Source organism: Plodia interpunctella, chromosome 22 (genome assembly GCF_027563975.2).
Source record: "Plodia interpunctella isolate USDA-ARS_2022_Savannah chromosome 22, ilPloInte3.2, whole genome shotgun sequence".
Lineage (NCBI taxonomy): Eukaryota > Metazoa > Arthropoda > Insecta > Lepidoptera > Pyralidae > Plodia > Plodia interpunctella.
In genome coordinates, this window is record NC_071315.1 from 6,367,583 (window position 1) to 6,387,225 (window position 19,643).

The 19,643-nt window shown below is 36.0% G+C and overlaps 2 protein-coding genes across 5 annotated transcripts; both read left to right on the forward strand.

The window, feature by feature from the left end:
• Window positions 1-168: 168 nt before the first annotated feature.
• LOC128679558 (solute carrier family 2, facilitated glucose transporter member 6-like) lies at window positions 169-8,019 on the forward strand. Of its 3 annotated transcripts, none has more exons than XM_053761874.2 (9): window positions 169-307; window positions 2,125-2,234; window positions 3,115-3,234; window positions 4,016-4,171; window positions 4,846-5,013; window positions 5,691-5,823; window positions 6,291-6,538; window positions 6,933-7,127; window positions 7,598-8,017. In XM_053761874.2, the coding sequence occupies exons 1-9, from the start codon at window positions 241-243 to the stop codon at window positions 7,778-7,780; spliced, it is 1,380 nt and encodes a 459-aa protein (XP_053617849.1). In that variant the 5' UTR covers window positions 169-240; the 3' UTR covers window positions 7,781-8,017. The 3 variants fall into 3 exon arrangements, with proteins under 3 accessions (XP_053617849.1, XP_053617850.1, XP_053617851.1); XM_053761875.2 differs by having other exon boundaries at window positions 6,306-6,538; window positions 7,598-8,013; XM_053761876.1 differs by lacking the exon at window positions 2,125-2,234 and having other exon boundaries at window positions 175-307; window positions 7,598-8,019.
• Window positions 8,020-10,574: 2,555 nt separating this feature from the next.
• Window positions 10,575-18,384, forward strand: LOC128679554 (solute carrier family 2, facilitated glucose transporter member 6-like). Of its 2 annotated transcripts, none has more exons than XM_053761867.2 (9): window positions 10,575-10,755; window positions 13,302-13,411; window positions 14,191-14,310; window positions 14,636-14,791; window positions 15,261-15,428; window positions 15,705-15,837; window positions 16,312-16,544; window positions 17,397-17,591; window positions 17,967-18,384. In XM_053761867.2, the coding sequence occupies exons 1-9, from the start codon at window positions 10,677-10,679 to the stop codon at window positions 18,255-18,257; spliced, it is 1,485 nt and encodes a 494-aa protein (XP_053617842.1). In that variant the 5' UTR covers window positions 10,575-10,676; the 3' UTR covers window positions 18,258-18,384. The 2 variants fall into 2 exon arrangements, with proteins under 2 accessions (XP_053617842.1, XP_053617843.1); XM_053761868.2 differs by lacking the exon at window positions 10,575-10,755 and adding an exon at window positions 12,153-12,240.
• The last annotated feature ends 1,259 nt before the right edge of the window (window positions 18,385-19,643 follow it).

The following is a 19,643-nucleotide window of genomic DNA, read 5'->3' on the forward strand; positions in this document are numbered from 1 at the left end:
TTTTGCAAGTATGCACCTAATTAGACTCATTATGAACACGAATTATATAAAAAGATCACTATACAGAATATCACCGGCACTATATTTATTTTGTTAAACGAAACAAGATAGCGAAATTGTTTTAAATTAAGATCAATCAAGTCGTTTGATACCTAGTTGAAAGACACATTTCTGTACGTACACACGGACGCTGTTTTGTCTCTCAATATATTTGTAATTTCCATTGCACCTTTCAAAAAAATGAAGAAATATTACTTTATGTTTAGTGAAGGCAGTAGGATAAATCAGATTTTATGCGCAGTTTCCAGTAAGTTTTAAATATTATTCCTATTCGATTCAATAGAAATGAGTGTTCAACCGAATGTAATTAATAATGTTGCTTCAGTTGATGTTAATAGTTAATGTTGTTTCGATAATTCGGCCAAAGTTTTCAGTCCATAAAAACTTGTTTTTATGTATCAATAGGTCTCTAAGATGTATCTAAGACGTCTCTAAGAAAAATAAGGTTTTTTTGAAAATAAATTATTGGATCCGGCCAATAATCACATCTCCATTATATAATATACTATAGATATAGTTGGACACTATTATAAATTCAAACTTGATATTATTGAATAGTATCTCTATGCCAAATTTCATCAAAATCGGTCCAATAGTTTTTGAGTTTACTTATTACAAACAAAAATACAAGTCTTTTCTCTTTATTTTAGTATGGATTATTGTATATTAACAATATAATTATTTTGTTATTCATTTGTATTTAACAAGATCCTTTTACTTGTTTCTCAAAATAAAACCTTTTAAAAAGTAACAATATAGTACTTGATAATGCCCATTATCATCTAATCAGAAAAAAAGTTTCACGTCTTTATTCCTTTCGGGATAGACAAAGCCTAAAGGATAGGTACTTGCTGTAAATATGTAGTGAGATCTGCCACTTTTGACAATACCTACTATTGAAATCAAATAATCTAATATTAACCTAAAATACGACGATAAAAACTATTACTACAAAAACACAAGTAAAATCCATAATTTATATAATTTAAGTATTATATTATCTTGATAATAATAACAAGATTTTAACTTTATTTATTGCCATTTAAATATATAATGATTATTCTGATGATAATTTTGGTGATGTTCTAAATAACCGGCCAAGTGCGTTACGGGTTACGCACAAAGTAGGGTTTCGTACCATTTCACTAGTTATATTATAGTTTAGTAGTAGAATAGAGTTGGTGGACTGTTACTTGTAAACTTATAAAGCAAACTTATGTGTGATAGATTTCCTTCTAAGTCCATTATATATAAGTAAAAAGCTCTTGCACAAGCAAGAGCAAATAAATTCACAAGAATTTATCTCCGAAGGTAGAACAGACGATTTTCATACAAACTTTCACCCACAATTATTGTTATTTGGGGGTTGATTATTGGAAAAAAATGGAGCCTATGTTTGCTCCAGCGGTTTAGCCGTAATAGCGGAATAGACAGACAGACAGACTTTCGAATTTATAATATTGGTATGGATAATGCTTTAACGTTTGAATTCGTTAAACAGGCGTTTCGTTAGTAGGTACACTTAACTCGAACGAAAATTATCACTGCAAAGCTTAATAATTTACGAATTGTTTACTGAATTCAAAAACGGTCTACCCACAACTCTAATATTTTTAAAAGACCTATCCAAAAACACCTTACACAATAGGAAATTTGAACCACCACCACCCACTTCACGTATAGAGGAGATACCCCAAAAAAATATTTTTTTTTTCAAGATTTTATTTGCCCACTTAGTCGGAGTGATAAATGTCTAGGTATACCTATATCAAATATACCGCGGACGGATGGACAGACGGACAGACGGTCACGGCAAAACTATAAAGGGTTCCTTGGCTGTAGGACTACGGAACCCTATCATCCAATGATACAAATTATATTAATAAACATATTATTAGAAATATCTAAGGATGGCTCCCTAGCCGTGCCCATCACGCAGGCAGCATTCCCGCGCTGAATTGCAATGGAAATTTGCTGTGTGAGGTATCCGCGCGAGGTTCACATGTTGCCTCCCTCAGGCGTTTGCTGAGCTCAAATATGGACTTGAAAATATGTGTTTTTCAGTAAACTTCCTCTTGTTCTGCTACGGCGCTAGCATCGGCTGGATGTCTCCTATGACCTTGCTGCTTCAGTCAGATAATTCTCCTAAGGGAACTCCCCTATCTATAACAGAAGTAAGTCTTAAGCGACGGTACTAGTTTGTAGCTTTTACGTGAAATAGTGCCTGTGAAGCCCTAATTTCTGAATAAATGAATTGATTTCTATATAAACTTTTTATCCTTAACCACTTTTTTCTATAAAATAATACACTGTATTTATAATATATTTTTTAAATAATTACACCAAACCGCAAAATAAGCAAACCTTTTGACCCATCCCAGATGATGTTTGAAATCCCAACTAATATTATAAATGCGAAAGTTTGTTACCTCTTCACGCTTTATCTACTGGATCGATTGCTATGAAATTTGGTACACGGGTAGAAAATAAATGGGAATAACACATAGGGTACTTTTTAACCTGAAATTCCAACGGGAGCTAAGTAAATTATATAACAACTAAAAAATACTGAAAGTTAGATCATGCTAAAAGAAAGATAGATCGTGCTAAAATTCACGTATTAAAACTTTGTTTTATAACATAGAATGAACTCTCTGTGAGTTTATTCTATATTATAAAACAAAGACCTCTCCCACGTCTGTCTGTCTATTCTCGATAAACCTAAAAACTACGTCACGGATTTTCATGCGATTTTCACCAATAGACAATGTGATTCCTGAAGAAGATTTAGGTGTATAATTTATTACGTTTTTACCCGAGCAAAGCCGGGGCGGGCCGCTAGTAAACTTTTCATTCCAGCCTCTTTGTGGCCACAGCTGAGCGTTGGCCTCTCTTCGCGCACGCCACCCTCCTCTGTCCTGTGCCTCTCTCATCCATGTACAACCTGCGACTTTTATTATATCGTCCGTCCATCTCATCCCAGGTCGCCCGACACCACTCTCGCCGGCCCTAGGCCACCTAGTAAACTTTAAAAATAGCTTATTTCTATTACAGATATCATGGATGGCATCGATTGCGTATCTGGTGGCAATGGTGTTTGAATTCATCATTGCTTACATGGGGGAAGCTGTGGGGAGAAAGATTACGTTGATATTCTTGTCAGCCAGTTCTGTTGTAAGTAATACAAGTTATGTATAAATATAAATAAACTAGATGTTGCCCGGGGCTTCGCTCCCGTGAGAATTTCGAGATAAAATATAGCCTATAGCAATCTTGGACAATGTACCTTTCTAATGATGAAATAATTTTTGAAATCGGTTCGGTAGTTTCGAAGATTACCCGCCTCAAACATACAACCTCACAAACGCTTACTATTTATTTAACTCTTTATAATAATAGTAAAGATAAATATATACGGAAAAATGGCACATATGAAGGTGGCCCCAAAGTATTATTAGTATTCGAGACTGTTATGAGATTACTGTTTCTCATTGAGTTGGTACTCAACGATACGTGATACATTGCGTTTTTGTAGTAGCTTCTATTGCAGTATTCTTAGTTGTCAGACTATTGGCCTTGACGCCATCAAGCCCTAAAAATCATGGTGGTAAATTAGATAATTAAAAATAAAATGTTCTATGGAACTTAGCACGAACTTTACCTTACCTTTTTATTATTTCGGCGATCTCGCAATCGCCGTGGTCGCAGCCAGACTCGAGTATTTATCAGACTCAGTTATGGTGATTGTGTGCTAAATTCTGTTAATATCATCATCGTGTAATATAAGAGCGAGCCTCTCTGGCGGGTTCGAGCTCCTTGGAGTTCCTTCCATTGCTCCTTCACTTCATACGGCACGACGCCCACTTTTTCTTGTATTTTCTTCCTTCTACCTTTCCATCTATAATTTATCTAAAGATTAGTATTATATATTGTTATATATTATTTATGTATACAGGTTTGCTGGATCCTAAAGCTGTCATCTATGGAAGTGTGGGCATTTATATTAGCTCGAGCAATGGTCGGCGTCACTATGTCTGGAGTGTACGTCATATGTCCGCTCTATACCAAGGAGATTAGTGAAGACAGGATCAGAGGCTTCCTTGGGACGTTGGTGAGTAGATCAAGCAAGATTTAATTTGTCTATGTGAAAGTTCTGTTTCTAACAACGTCTTCTTTTGTTCGAAACAAAGGTGATGTTCCTTTTCTTCCCATTTTTAGGGAATAGTAGACAACATTTTGGTCAGATCAAGGTATTTTATGGTTGGAAGACGTAGTCGCATTTAAAAAAAGACGATGGAGGCTTCAAGTCAATTCCTGGTAACATTCTCGACGATCTCGGTGGCACAATGGTAAAGTGCTTGCCTCTGAACCGAGAGGTATCGAGTTCGACTCCCGGTCGGGTCATGATGGAAATGATCTTTTTCTGATTGGCCCGGGTCTTGGATGTTTATCTATATATGTATCTGTTATAAAATATAATATCGTTGAGTTAGTATCCCATAACACAAGTCTAGAACTTACTTTGGGGCTAGCTCAATCTGTGTCATTTGTCCTAATATATTTATTTATTATATTTATTCTCAGCTGTGATACTTCAAAGCGCGGAGTATGATTAAAATATACCTTATTATTTTAAAGATTCGGATATGCTTTCGGTCTGTCAATAGCCTTCTTTAGAATGCTGCTGTTATCTCTTAGCTGTTAAGATGTTATATCCCTAAATCGTCTCGTGCAACTAGAGCCTAATGCTCTAAAAATTGACAGCAATAAATTGATTTCTTCCAGCTGATCTTCTTCCAAACCTCTGGGAACCTGTTCCTCTACATCATCGGCGATCTGCTCAGCTACAACACGGTATTATGGATCTGCTTCGCCATGCCAGCAGTTCATATACTGGTGATCTTGTTAATGCCTGAATCTCCATCATATTTGCTGAAAAAAGGAAAAAATGACGTAAGTTTATTTGGCTTCTGAATTAATTGTTTTCAAGTTATGAAATAGTTCTTTAGAAATACATAGCAAAGTGGTAATTATCCAGAGATAAAGCAGATAGTTCAGCCTGTGAACCAAAATTTCTAATCTTACTCACGCCACATAAGTCTTTATTTATTATTTATTTTATCTATCAATTTATGTACACAAAAAACTTAAAATATAAATTACAATATAAAAATGAGTACAAGGGAGCTACTTATTTCAAATGAAATCTCTTCCAGTAGACCCGTGAGAGGAGATGTGGTACACAGAGGCAGACTGGCGTGTGCATAAAATATATTTAAAAAGAAAGAAGTCTTTATCTCTCTTTATCTCTCATTATGTCTTCATCTTTACGTGTCGATTGTAAATCTACTAATTCTCTATTGGATACTAAATCTCTGCTTATAAACCTAGCCACTTCGATGGCTTCATCAGAAGCTGCCAAGAATTTTGCCCTAGTAAGTGTTTGGTCCATCGAAATAGGCGAATAGATGAGCCATCGAAGAAAACATAGTGAGGAAACTTTCACTCTAGTTGACGATTTATCAATGTTAAATGAAGACAGTCGATGGTTAACCACTCCGTCCGCCACTGCATGCTATTCATTCGTAAGCAAGCTCAGCTGTAACATAGCTAAACATTTGGTTGAACAGGAAGCCCTAAAAGTAATGGCTTGGCTTCGCTGCAGGCCAATGAAAGATGCCGCCTTGAAGCAAGAGCTGGATATGATCATAAAGGAACAGAAAGCCGACTCAGAAAGCAGTCAATTTGCTCTCAAAGCTATACGTAAGTTGGGATATTTTACGACCGCCAAAAAATTTGAGGCTGCGTTTTTTGACTTATTTTCGTTGATCTACGATTAAAATAAATGTAGAAGTTTTACGTTCTGGTGAAGGAAAACGTAATGACCACGACCCTCAGCCACGAGGAATACGAATATGAAGAAGAGAAGTTTTACAAAATATTATTTATATTTTTTTTCGTTTTATATTTTCGTATATAAAATTTATTTATATGGTTACACACTCTGTGTAGTGTGGATAACCATAAAATCGTAATAGTATTTGACGTGCCAATATACCACTGGATAAGAAGAAGAAGTGTATTGCGTAAATGGGAAATGACCTGTTCCGTACTTTACTAGTCGCTGCCACTAGGAAATCCTAGGTTCGAGTGTCAGCGCGAGCAAATATGTGTACGAACAGACACGGAGTAGTGTGGGTCGTTAATTTATCTATTTATATTTGTGTAAGTAATTTATATTTCAGTGCAAGACAAGGTACTATTTAGAGCATTCAGAATAGCAGTATTGGTGTCCCTTGCTCGCGAAGTGTGTGGCGCTTGTCCCGTGCTCAACTTTGCTGGGGAGATCTTCTCACTGTCTTCTGAGGGTGGAGGCTTGGCTGTACTATCTTCTAACCAGCAAGCCATGGTGCTGGGAGCTGTTCAAGTGTGCGGCGCGATGTTGGCTTCTAGTGTAGTTGAACTCACTGGACGAAAGGTAATCCTAACCTTTATTTATTTATTATTTAACCCGTCATGCATCACAGACCATCGTTCAGTACTTTATTAGTCTAGTAGTGATATAAGTAGATATAAAATTTGATACAAGTAAATTAAAGGAGGTGAACAAAGGAGATAAAGAAAAACCATCATTGTCTCAATCAGTTATAACGTCCTGACCTGTACCTATGTTAGTGATTGAATCCAGTATCCCTGAGCAAAAGACTCTCTCTCTTTCATGCACAACGCTAGCACTAGTAGACAGAGTGCTATATATTGCACCAGACTTTGTTGAACCTCACCTTGTCAACCTCATTGTCATCATCATCCTTGTTCATTTCGTCACTCCTGCGCATTCGTTTTCCGATCACCAAACTGTGATTGAATTTCAGCCTCTATTCATAGTGACAGCCGTGGTATCAGGGCTCAGCATGTGTTTGCTGGCGTCCTGGTTCCTAGCCCGGGAGCTAGGTGTCACCTTGCCTGCCTGGATCCCTGTCACCACGCTATGTCTGACCATCTTCTGCGACGCTTCGGGCATTCAACCTGTATCTGTGGTTATCATGAGCGAAATGTTTTCTTACAAGGTTTGTATTCCTCTGACATACGCGAAAAAAGAAGTATAGCCGCTGAACAGTTCTTTATTATTGCAAGTCCTGGTCCGCTATCAGATATCGCATATTACAATAATGTATTACCACATCAGAGGTTAGAATATTCCAAACTAGCTGTTGTCCGCGACGTCGTTCGCTCGAGTTGATATATAACAAAACAATATATGGCATAAATATTAGTAGGTCTATAAAAAAGCTTTCTTAAATGAAAAATTAGGAGATTCCATTATGTATAAATTGGAACTAGTGACTTAATTTATTGTCCATCGACGTCCATCTCGGTGCTGTGCTCTTAATGCTACGAGTGATAACGACAATATAAGTCAACGCAAATCTACAAAAATATTTTAGGTTGTTACTCCGCCCACCAGTGCTGAGCAAAAACCACGTTTCACGGTTTAGCTCTGCGGCAACTTTTTATACAAATGTTATTTTTTATTCAGTATCGTGGGACAGTCATGGCCGCATCGATGACCTTGGCTTCGGTAGCTGCTTTCCTCCAAATGCGTTTCTTCAAACCCTTAGCAAACGCCATGGGCATTCACGTGTCCTTCTACTTCTTCGGAGCTGTATGTTTGACCGCAGCGCTTTATGTCATCCTAGGTACTCCCGGAGACGAAACTTAGGACTGTTGAGGAAATACAATATGACTTAAAGACAAAAAAAGAGAAACGAAAAGAGTCGGAGATGAAAAGGGAAAGAGAAAAGATAGAAAAGTTATAGTTAAAGAATAAAGTAGTAGTATTTTTTTTGTTTGAATTTTTTTAAAGTGGAAATTTCTTTAGCAGCGTTGTGCACTTTTTATGATGGGTAAAACAATGTTAAACTCGTGTCAGAACACGTAAACTCGTAAGACATCAAAAATGCACAATGTTAATATTCAAGTTTTCACTTCTGCCGGCACTCCCGGAGTGAATCCCTTTTTTTTAAGAAGTATCCAGCATCTGCATCTGAACTACTCTGAATATATATAGTCTGAAAGAAATAAAGCTGCAATTTAGTTGTTCTTGCTTCCGCCAATCAGTTGTTCTTGCATTTACGACCTCGGTGGCGCAGTGGTAAAGTGCTTGCCTCTCTGCCAACCCGGATTCGACCCCCGGTCGGGTCATGATGGAAAATAATCTTTTTCTGATTGGCCCAGGTCTTGGATGTTTATCTATAGGTATATATGTATTTGTTAGTATCTTATAGCATAAGTCTCGAGTCTTACTTTGGGGCTAACTAAATCTGTGTGATTTGTCCTAATATATTTATTTATTTATTGTTGTGTTGCGATTTGAAGAATGAGATAGGCAGTGTCACTGCAGGGTACTGTGGCCAAAGATCCTAGATCACAAAGTAGGTAACGCGCGTGTGTCACGACACTCGTAGGATTGCGTTGATAGGTTGCGTTGACCACTTACCATCTGGTCGGCCGCATGACTGTTTGCCTGTTTGATAGTATGAAAAAAATGCGCCGTATTTATTCCTAGTTAAATAAATACATGTAAAATAAATAAATACATGTAAAATGGCCTTAAGGACAAGGCAGTCGATCGTCTTTCTATTTTATAGTCACTTTTTATTTATCAATCATAATTACAGTCACATTATATTAGATTTATTAAATGGAATATAAAATATATCGTCGTTAGATAAACTGTTTTAGTTATATTCTAACACAAATTCTTCTTCATAGTTGTTTCTTCACAGTCATGAACACAACAAATGAACAAGACAATAATACTTAATGATGAAATAAATAATGAATCAACATGAAAGATAATACTCCTTGAGACGTTTTTTGAAGATGTCTAAAGTTTGAGCGGTGCTCACATCGAGGGTCAGGGCATTCCAAATTCGAATAGCCTGTACTGTATACGATTTCGAGTATTTTGCAAAAGAATGGATGGGAAAAGTGAGTCGCAGGGTGCAGACGTATCGGGTAGGACGTCCCTGTGCCTCGTGTAGATATTGGAATCGCTCTTTCAGATATTTTGGAGAAGAAGGAAGAGGAAGGAATACAAAGTATACTGAATAAACGTGAAATGGTGTAATGGTTAAGACGCCCGCCTATGGATGTAAAGGTCTCAGGTTCAAATCCTACTCGTGCCATATGAGTTTGTACACCAATCTGACTCATCATACCAGTCAGACCACCGCTTGCTTCCGGTAAACGAAAAACATCGTGAGGAAACCTGCACACTGGTTGATTATTAACTTGTGTGTGAAATGGAGAAGGCAATGGCAAACCACTCCATTAATAATGCCAACCACGACCCTCACTCATGAGGTATACGACTATGAAGAATTCTTCTTTTGTATACTTGCTTTGGCATAAAATATTTTGGCATAATAGGTCTAAGGTATAATTGATTTTTGGCATACAGGAGCCTAAGTTTTAGGGAATACTGTACCGTCCCGTGAAACAGAAACATCGTACCAGGCGAGAGAAGTACATAAAGCAGTAATATCAGGGTTGACAGCTAGCAGTCAGAACAGTCATTTCCATCCTCACCACCACCAGTCATTCCAAGTTATACAACCACACCGAATGAATGAGCTTTGACGACCTCGGTGGCGCAGTGGTAAAGTGCTTGCCTCTGAACCGAGAGGGTTCGATCCCCGGTCGGATTATGATGGAAAATTATCTTTTTCTGATTGTATTTATATATATTATAGTATCGTTGAGTTAGTAACCCATAATACAAGTCTCGAACTTACTTTGCTCAATCTGTGTGATTTATTTTAATATATTTTTTTATTTATTTAATGTTCGAAATTTTAAATTTTTCTTTCATACTTTATCTAAATCTAATTCAAAAATACTCATTATGTCTTTGAACATAGTTAGCTCCATATTGACGGGACTCAGTATGAAACTTTTTAGTGTTCCGTACGCGTAGGGTTAAAAGGACTGTACGGTGGGAAGTAATACCCACTCAATTACATTTCACACGTAGCACCCGTATACATTTTATTTACTTGTTTTTTATGTACACAACATAACAATATAAATATAAAACTTACAAAGAGGAAACTAAGGTACTACTTGTTACTGAGTTAGGTATAAACTGAACTTACAAAATGCATGCGAAATACGTCTTATCCCCACAACAATACACATGTTACCCTGGTATTAGAATGACATCGACACGCCTAGAAGAAGACTTGTACTCCGTTATACGAAGTACTTATTAAATCCACGACTAGTTCAAAATAGTTTTTTTTTTCATTTAATTTGAAAGATAATTTAATCGCGTGTTTTTAGCTAGTATATTTGGTTTCTTTGTAACTTAATTTTACAAATAAATAAAGGAATTAGATGAACGCGTGTCGAACACAAAAATATCACGTGTCTTTGACGTCTCAGTAGCTATAATTTTATTACACAAATCAGGATATAGGAAAATAATTATTTTAATTGATTACCAATATCGACATTGAGCGTTTAGTTGTTACATACATCTGCGTACACTCGGACGCGCGATGGTATCAAACTGACAACTCAACTTTTTAATTTTTCTTTTTTTTTATTTTAAAATGACAGTGAAATCAAAAAAGTATTATTTCGTTTTTAGCGAAGGTAGCAAAATTAATCAGCTTATATGTGCATTTACGAGTAAGTTTTTGTGTATTTTAATTATTTACTATGTGGGTACAAACTTTGAGAAAGACTATGTGTGTGTGTGTTTGATATTAAAAAGAACTTTTTCTGCCAGCCAATCTAATCGGTTATGTAGCGAAATTTAATTAGCGTTGTATAACCGCTCATTAAAAAAGAATCATGTTTTTAATTAATTCATGTACACACAATTACAGTGTGAATATAAAACTTAGAAATAAGGAAGTAATCATGTTCAAAAGCGCAATATTTAATAAGTTAAAATTATAGTTGTTTATACAAAACAAATAGACGCAAATAAAATTAAAACCAACTAAATTAAATAATTTCAAAAATGCCAGTCCCGGCAATTCGTTGCCTCAAGGTAATATGCCCAGAATGCTGGCAGTATTGCCACGTTGTATGACACAATGCTGATTCTCTGGGCGAGATATATACCAGCCCTCTGGTCCATATCTCTATATTTTTTTCGAAATGGCGTCAAATAATTTATATATAGGCCGTATGTTTATAGTTTTATTAAATTTGTTATCCAACTGCTTAGAGGCAATTTTAGGATTCAAGTGGTTGAATCCAATAATTTCCACTCTGCCGCGTCTGTCTGTCTGTCCGCGATAAACTCAAAAACTACCGCACGAATTTCAATGAGATTTTCACCAATATATGGTATGATTCCTAAGGAAGGGATAGGTGTTGTGAATTTTAACCGAATGAAGCCGAGATGGGCTGTTCAATTATTAGTATTAGTATGGAGAATAGATACAATCAGCCATATTGTTTTAATGTATGAACAAACACACCATATGGATCTCATCACCCGAAGTAATTAAATAATTCTAATGATAACTTACACGTCATTTGAATAAAAGCTTATAAATAGCTTCTGGAAGACATTATATAGTCGACTTTTCCATCGATAACCACACGCGAGTGACATGTTATATGTATCAAATTTGTTTTAATTAAGTTCTTGTAAAAAGATGTAGGAATATTAAGAAACTCACATACAATACGTTAACTCACATTCAGATGTATATACAGACGAAAATGAACCTTAAACTGAAAACACAGCACTCCTTTTTTGGACAGTCTAGTATAAAAAGGCAACACGTGATTCTAATAGGCACACGAGCGAGATCTTATCTCTCTATTGGTCGATGTAAATCAAATGCTCACAATACTGCCTTTGTTGACTTTAACCATGGCATTTACTACAGTAACTACTTATTAATTAATAATTAATTAGATTTCAATAACAATCTCATTAAGATTATAGCAAAAGATTGCTTTTGTTTGTTTGTATTAACTTTATTGCACGAAATTAATCAAAATTAATACAAGAAAGATACATTGTACAACGGCGGACTTATCCCATGTAGGGATCTCTTACAGTCAACCGGCGATAGGTTGAGTGGACGTGTATACAGTAGCAGGCTCGTCAGAACTAATAACGTACAACATGAACATAGAATACTATAAATTGTAAGAAAATAAAGAAATATACTTAGGAAAAGTAAAATCTAAATAAATAAATACATAAATATATATAACAATAACAAAAAAATACATAAAACAGATATAAATACATATTAGAAATAGCATACAATTAAAAATACATATTAATACTTACATACAAATATAAATACATAATATAATAGCCTAAATGTTAGACGTGCTTTTATTCGAACTGAGTCTCAAACTCCGAGAAAGTATTGCTTGTAGCAATAAAACAAGATATCTTCAGCACTGTTGCTGGCAAAGCAGATTTATTTTTTAATTTTTCTAAGGAAATTTTCTACTAAAAGTTCTAAGACAATTTTCGACTACGAAGTCCGTCATATGTGTGTCCCAATTAATATAAAAATAAAATACATTTTGTACAGCAGTCTTTGGAATTAAACAAGATCCTAACAAGCACAAGGTTCTCGTCAATGGAGTATTTTCCTTTTTAATGTTACCTGTCGTCTATATTCAATTCCCACACTGCCCTATATTGCACGACATCTGCCTTTTCTTGTCTTTTATCTATGAATGCTTTTTCTTTCCCTCTTTAAGCATTGATGATTTCCTTCGTGCCTACATTAAATTTACTTATCCTTTAATACTAACCGTGTTTACAAACTGGATCATAACTTCACCTGCTCTTTTGGAAGTCGGCAATAAACTTCGTTATAAGTAAATTTTGTCGTTAATAAACACATGTATTTCATCCTAAGTCAATTTGAAATTAAATAAATAAATATATTAGGACAAATCACACAGATTGAGCTAGCCCCAAAGTAAGTTCGAGACTTGTGTTATGGGATACTAACTCAACGATACTATATTTTATAACAAATACATATTTAGATGAACATCTAAGACCCGGGCCAATCAGAAAAAGATCATTTTCCATCATGACACGACCTGGGATCGAACCCGGGACCTCTCGGTTCAGTGGCAAGAACTTGACCACTGCGCCACCGAGGTCGTCAAATTCGACTTTTTATGACCGAGTTGATTGTTAATCGTGATGTAAATTTGAAAAATACTGTTTGTTTCAGTAAATTTCCTGTTGTTCTGCTATGGAGCTAGCATCGGATGGATGTCACCTATGACTTTGCTGCTGCAGTCAGATCAGTCGCCTAAAGGAACTCCCTTATCAATTTCAAACGTAAGTCGGTCAATATTTATGTTTCAATTTTACATATATACTAATATCGGCATAATTCTGATAGAAATATTTGTTGTGGGAGTCACAGAAACTATTAGTATCATTTTCAATTTCCATCGACATCTATCAAACAAGTGTAACCTAAACATAAAATAATTCTAATCAAAAAGGCTATTCTATCAATGTATCAAAACGATATCAATGAGAGGACATTCTCATGGATATAATTTGATACGACAGCAGCAGTCCAAATTTAAAATGCGATTGTAAGAAACATCACGACCTCGGTGGCGCAGTGGCAAGGTTCTTGCCACTGAACCGAGAGATCCCGGGTTCGATCCCCGGTCGGGTCATGATGGAAAATGATCTTTTTCTGATTGGCCCGGGTCTTGGATGTTTATCTATATATGTATTTGTTATAAAATATAGTATCGTTGAGTTAGTATCCCATAACACAAGTCTCGAACTTACTTTGGGGCTAGCTCAATCTGTGTGATTTGTCCTAATATATTTATTTATTATTTATCACAAAATCTTCAAAATTTTAAAGATCCGCCCTGTGAAACTTAGGTTTAAAGAACTTTATTCTCATAAAGACACATAGCCACTTACATGAGAATTAATTTAAAAATACTATTTAATGTTTAAAACGCACTTAAAAAGAACAGATTATTACGTAAATAACAGTACAGTAGTTTTAACTAGGTCTAAAAAGAAATAAAAAAGAAAAAAAACCGAACACTCACAATATTATTGACTACTATAAATTCTGCTTACAGATATCATGGATGGCCTCTGTTCCGTACTTGATGGCTGTGCTGTTTGAATTCTCCATCGCTATGATAGGAGACATAGTGGGGAGGAAATTTACCTTGCTTTTCTTAGCAATTACTAATGTTGTAAGTATTGAGGCTATATCGAGTCACATCACACATTCACTGCAATTGTTTCTGCCGTGATGCCTTCGACAAATCTGGGCGTAAGTCGAGCAAAAATTGCGGCACGGCCGTACCATCCCTTTCTCAATTTGACAATTGACCCAATAACTTAAACAGGAAGCCTGAATTTTCAGTAACTAAGCAAGTATTGTATATACACTTTATATTTCAAATTTCATTCAATTTGAACCAGTAATTTAAAAATTGCAACTTGTTAAAGTTTAAAACAAGAAACTTTAACAAGTTACATATCTGGATCTGGGTAATTCGTATTGGTGCTTTACAGGCTTGTTGGATTCTAAAGCTGTCTTCCATGGAAGTATGGGCATTTATACTGGCCAGAGCTATGGTAGGCTTCACAATGTCTGGAGTATATGTTATATGCCCGTTATATACCAAGGAAATAAGCGAGGATAGCATCCGAGGATTCCTTGGTACTTTGGTGAGTAAACATCATTAGAAATAATCTTTGTTGTTGTTATAAAATAGTTATGACATGGAACTAGCTTAATTGACCACTGTAATAGATACATCAGTAGTACTCCTCATGAATGGTTCAGATCAGAGCAGTGGAGCCTACTCGCGCAGTCTGTGGAAGAAAAGACTCAAACCTTTGTTCATTCCATTCAAAGCGATCAATTATTTTAAAATTTTAAACGTGAGCCCATTAGCTTTGCAATTCCGTTAAACTTGAAAGTCACATCACATGACATTTGGCAAATCATGTTCACTTCTCCTGGCCTTGACCTTTATCTTTATTTCGCATTCTGTCAGTTACTTGCGATGTCATGTGATGTGATATTCAAGTAGTGTTGTGAACTGCTCCCAGTCGACGCTTGAGCAGTTTGTAAATGCTTGAATTGGCACCAACAGAGTGCTGACTCTCATCAATTTAAAATGTATTTTTCTAGCTGATCTTCTTCCAAACCTCGGGCAACCTGTTCCTCTACATCATCGGCGACCTGCTCAGCTACCGCGCTGTGCTGTGGGTCTGCTTTGCCATGCCTGCTGTATATATATTGGTGATCTTTTTTATGCCTGAGTCACCATCCTTCTTGCTAAAGAAAGGGAAGTTTGACGTAAGTTTTATCAATTGGGGTGGAATCAAATGGAGCGCATGCCTGTATGCTTGCTTATTTAGAAATTATTTATTCAGAAATTAGAACTTCTCAGGCACTTTTTACGTCATATTCTAAACAAAATAATATTTACCAAAACTAAGAAGGTACCTACTACGAAGGTACTATCATTTTCAGAACGACCACTGCTGAGAAGAAATACCGAAAGAAACTCACTCTGTAATGATTTAAAGAAAAGTATAGTTTGATGAATAAAACTATACTTTTCTCCAACAGGAAGCACTAAAAGTACTGGCGTGGCTACGCTGCCGACCGCTGGACGACCCTTCACTGAAGCAGGAGCTGGACATCGTGGTGAAGGAACAGAAGGCGGATTCAGACAGCAGTCACTTCGCTCTCAAAGCTATACGTGAGCATTACTTTTTTACAGATAATATTTCTTTAATTTTCAAGTTTATGTATAAATATATTTCAAGCTTATATTTAGTTTCACCTGTAGAGATACGGTGTCATTAACATTTTTCGATTTCGTCCAGAACTGGATAAGTCCAGAGTCAGCATATATAAATATAGCCTTGGCTTATACAATTAGTCTCTGGGAAACTACGATAATGCACTCAAAGAGAAATAGAGTGATGATATTCCTATAGGAATGTGATAAGTGTAAGTTTACGTCAGAGCAACTACTAGCACACATTACATAGACAATACTAAATAGACAGAGTACCAGAAACAAAGTATCAAGGTGCTGCTTAGGTAGATATTTCAAATAAAATATCTTCCAGCAGACCTATAAAGAATTGAAAAGAAAGGTTAACAAATTACAGAAAACTACGCATTATATCTATTTAATTATTAAAAATGGTTGTTATTTCATTTACAGTGCAGGACAAGATCCTGTTTAGAGCATTCAGAATTGCAGTGTTAGTATCGCTTGCCAGAGAAGTGTGTGGTTCATGTCCGGTACTCAACTTCGCTGGGGAGATCTTCGCATTATCTTCACAGGGGGGAGGCCTGGCTTTACTGACTTCCAACCAGCAAGCCATGGTGCTGGGCTTCGTACAGGTCTGTGGAGCCTTGTTAGCGTCGAGCGTCGTTGAACTCACCGGACGAAAGGTTAGACTTAAGTTTTATTTTAGGCTCATAAAAAATGTTAAATCTTTATTTGCGTGGTAAGATCGACGATCGACGATAAATGCCAGAGATAGACTGATTTAAATTTAAAAATCAATAAAGACATACAGGCTATAATGAATACCACAATTAAGTATGTACGAAAATGCACAGAGAAATATTAATAAAACAGTATCAACGGATACCGCTACTCTTTTATACTACCATACAGACAACAGGCATGCGGCCCACCTGATGGTAAGAGTCTCCATAGCCTCTCTTGCAGGCGTGCAACACCAGGGGTAACACACGCGTGCCACAATAACTTTTGTATATTATTAAGTATTTAATACAAGAGTAAACTTTAATAGAGTAAACTTTATTTTATAATTGTTTTTTTTTTTTAATTTTTAGTAAACTGTATGTATTGTAATATATTATTTATGTACTTTAGCATCCTTTACTGGTCCTAATTTACTTTTGTAGTATTTTTTTTTCTTTATTTATTGTGTTGGGTACGTGTATGTAGCTACAGTCAATGTTTATTGTATAAGTAATATATAAATCGTAGTTATACACTGTCGTTCGCACACTGATTCAGGAGGTCTCATCTGAAAATCAGTGTATCGCCGCTCTGGGTGATATGTGTACTGAGATGGGCCTTTTTGTATTGCTGCAACACAGTACACTTACTTCAATTGTGCTTATGAATAGTGTGCTTTATTTTGTGTTTTTAGTCTGGTTGTGTATTGTGTTGTTGTTTTACAAATAAATGTTTTATCTATATATCTATCAATTTAATTCTAAAGCTGAACATCTTCTGATTCTATCATCATTATCATTCTTTCATTTCAGCCTCTGTTCGTGGTGACAGCCGTGGTATCAGGGCTCAGCATGTGTCTGCTGGCGTCCTGGTTCCTAGCTCGGGAGCTAGGTGTCACACTGTCTCCCTGGATTCCCGTCACCACGCTCTGCCTCACGATCTTTTGTGACTCTTCTGGCATCCAGCCTGTCTCCGTGGTCATTATGAGCGAGATGTTCTCTTACAAGGTATGTATTCGTACTATATTTTTGTAATCTTATTCATGTAGCAGTACCGCCTGGCCCTGATAAAAGGGCCAACCCAAGAAGTGCTGGTTTAGTGACGTCAAAAATGATAATGCGTCCAATTGTCTGATATCTACGAATGCCGAAGATCGTGCGTGAAGGCACCCGAGAACACAGTCAAATAACATATTCAATCCAGGCACAGAAAGATGTCGTAGAAGTAAATAGATACATCCTTCTACATAATACTGTTTCCTCCCTTATAATGAAAAATAGTTCAACTATTAAGTTCTCGTTATAGTACTATTGGGAAATGGTTTGGGGCTTTTTTCAATGGTATAGGCAATTTCTACTCAATAAATGCTGTTTATTTTTCAGTTCCGAGGCACTGTCATGGCCGCATCGATGACATTAGCTTCGGTTGCTGCGTTCCTGCAAATGAGATTCTTCAAACCATTAGCGAACTCCGTGGGTATCCACGTATCGTTCTATTTCTTCGGCGCTGTATGCCTACTCTCAGCGTTGTATGTTATCCTGGTACTGCCAGAAACAAAACTCAGGACTGTAGAAGAGATACAACACGATTTGAAAACGAAAAAGGAGAAGAGAAAAGAGTTGGAGATGAAAAAAACGTGGGAGACTGAAAATGAGACTATAACGAAGTTTTGATATTGCCGCTTACCTATACAGCATTTTTTGCTACTTATGTAATGTAAAGTAGATCTCAAAATTGTTATTTTTACAAATTAAGTAAAGTTGTTCTTCGCAAAACGTAAAATTAAATATTTGAACCATATCTTTGTTTTTATTTTAGTAAGCATTCATGTCGATTGACACTTTTTCGATTGCCGCCATCTAGTAACAAGTATTTATTTATACACTTCTACATAGTCGTATTCCTCATGGCTGAGGGTCGTGGTCAATACGTATTATGAAACATACACAACGACTTTCTTGTCACTATTAATGGAGTGGTTTGCTATTAACTTCTCAATTTCACACACAAGTCGATAATCAACCAGTGTGCAGGTTTCCTCACAATGTTTTCCTTCACCGGAAGCAAATTGATATACTGAGACTGATATTTGACTGAAGTGTGAACAGTGGATCATAAGGAGCCAACAAATAAACAAATAAATGGACAACATTCAAATATATACAGTTGATTATAAAATAAATATAAATACATTAAGACAAATCACACAGATTGAGCTAGCTCCAAGTTATGCTATGCTATACTAACTCAATGACACTAATATGCAAGACCCGGACCAATCAGAAAAAGATCATTTTCCATAATGACCCGACCGGGGATCGAACCAATGACCACTCGGTTCAGAGGCAAGCACTTTACCACTGCGCCACCGAGCTCGTCATATAGTATAGAGTAACAAAAAGTTTTTAACATACACTTCTTCGGGAAATAACAAATAATTAAGTTTATAAAATATCTATGTGCAGTTATTAAATAAATTACCCTGTAAATTGTTGATATTATTTCTATAGTGAACACATTCTGCGATCGTATTTCTTATCAGTATTTATATATTCTTATAATATTAGCAATGGGACCCGAGTTTACAATCAAACAATCGCTTAGATTATTTCATTTGTTAAAAAAGATTAGATAAGTCAGATCTTCTCTAAACACTTTTAATTTGCTGTTCGAAAACAGCAAATTAAAGTTTTTACAATACTAGCTACCTATGCCGGCTTTGCTCAGGTAAATACATAATAAGTTTACATAAAACGTTATTGTGTGATTCCTAACATTATAAACCGCATGATTATCCGTTTAGTAGTTTTTTCAGTTTATCGCGAACAGACGGACGGACGCGGCACAGAATTTTGTTTTATAATATTATGTAAGGAATAAAAGGATAATTAAGGCGCTGTGTACCCGCACACTAGCACCACCATCACAATTTGATCAATTTCTTTTATTTCTTAAGCGAAAAGTAAACTTTTTTAACAGATTATGCCATAGGTGATGAATTTGAGTAGAAAGTATTGGTTATAGTTTTCCATTACACAATGTACCTAGGCACAGTTGAT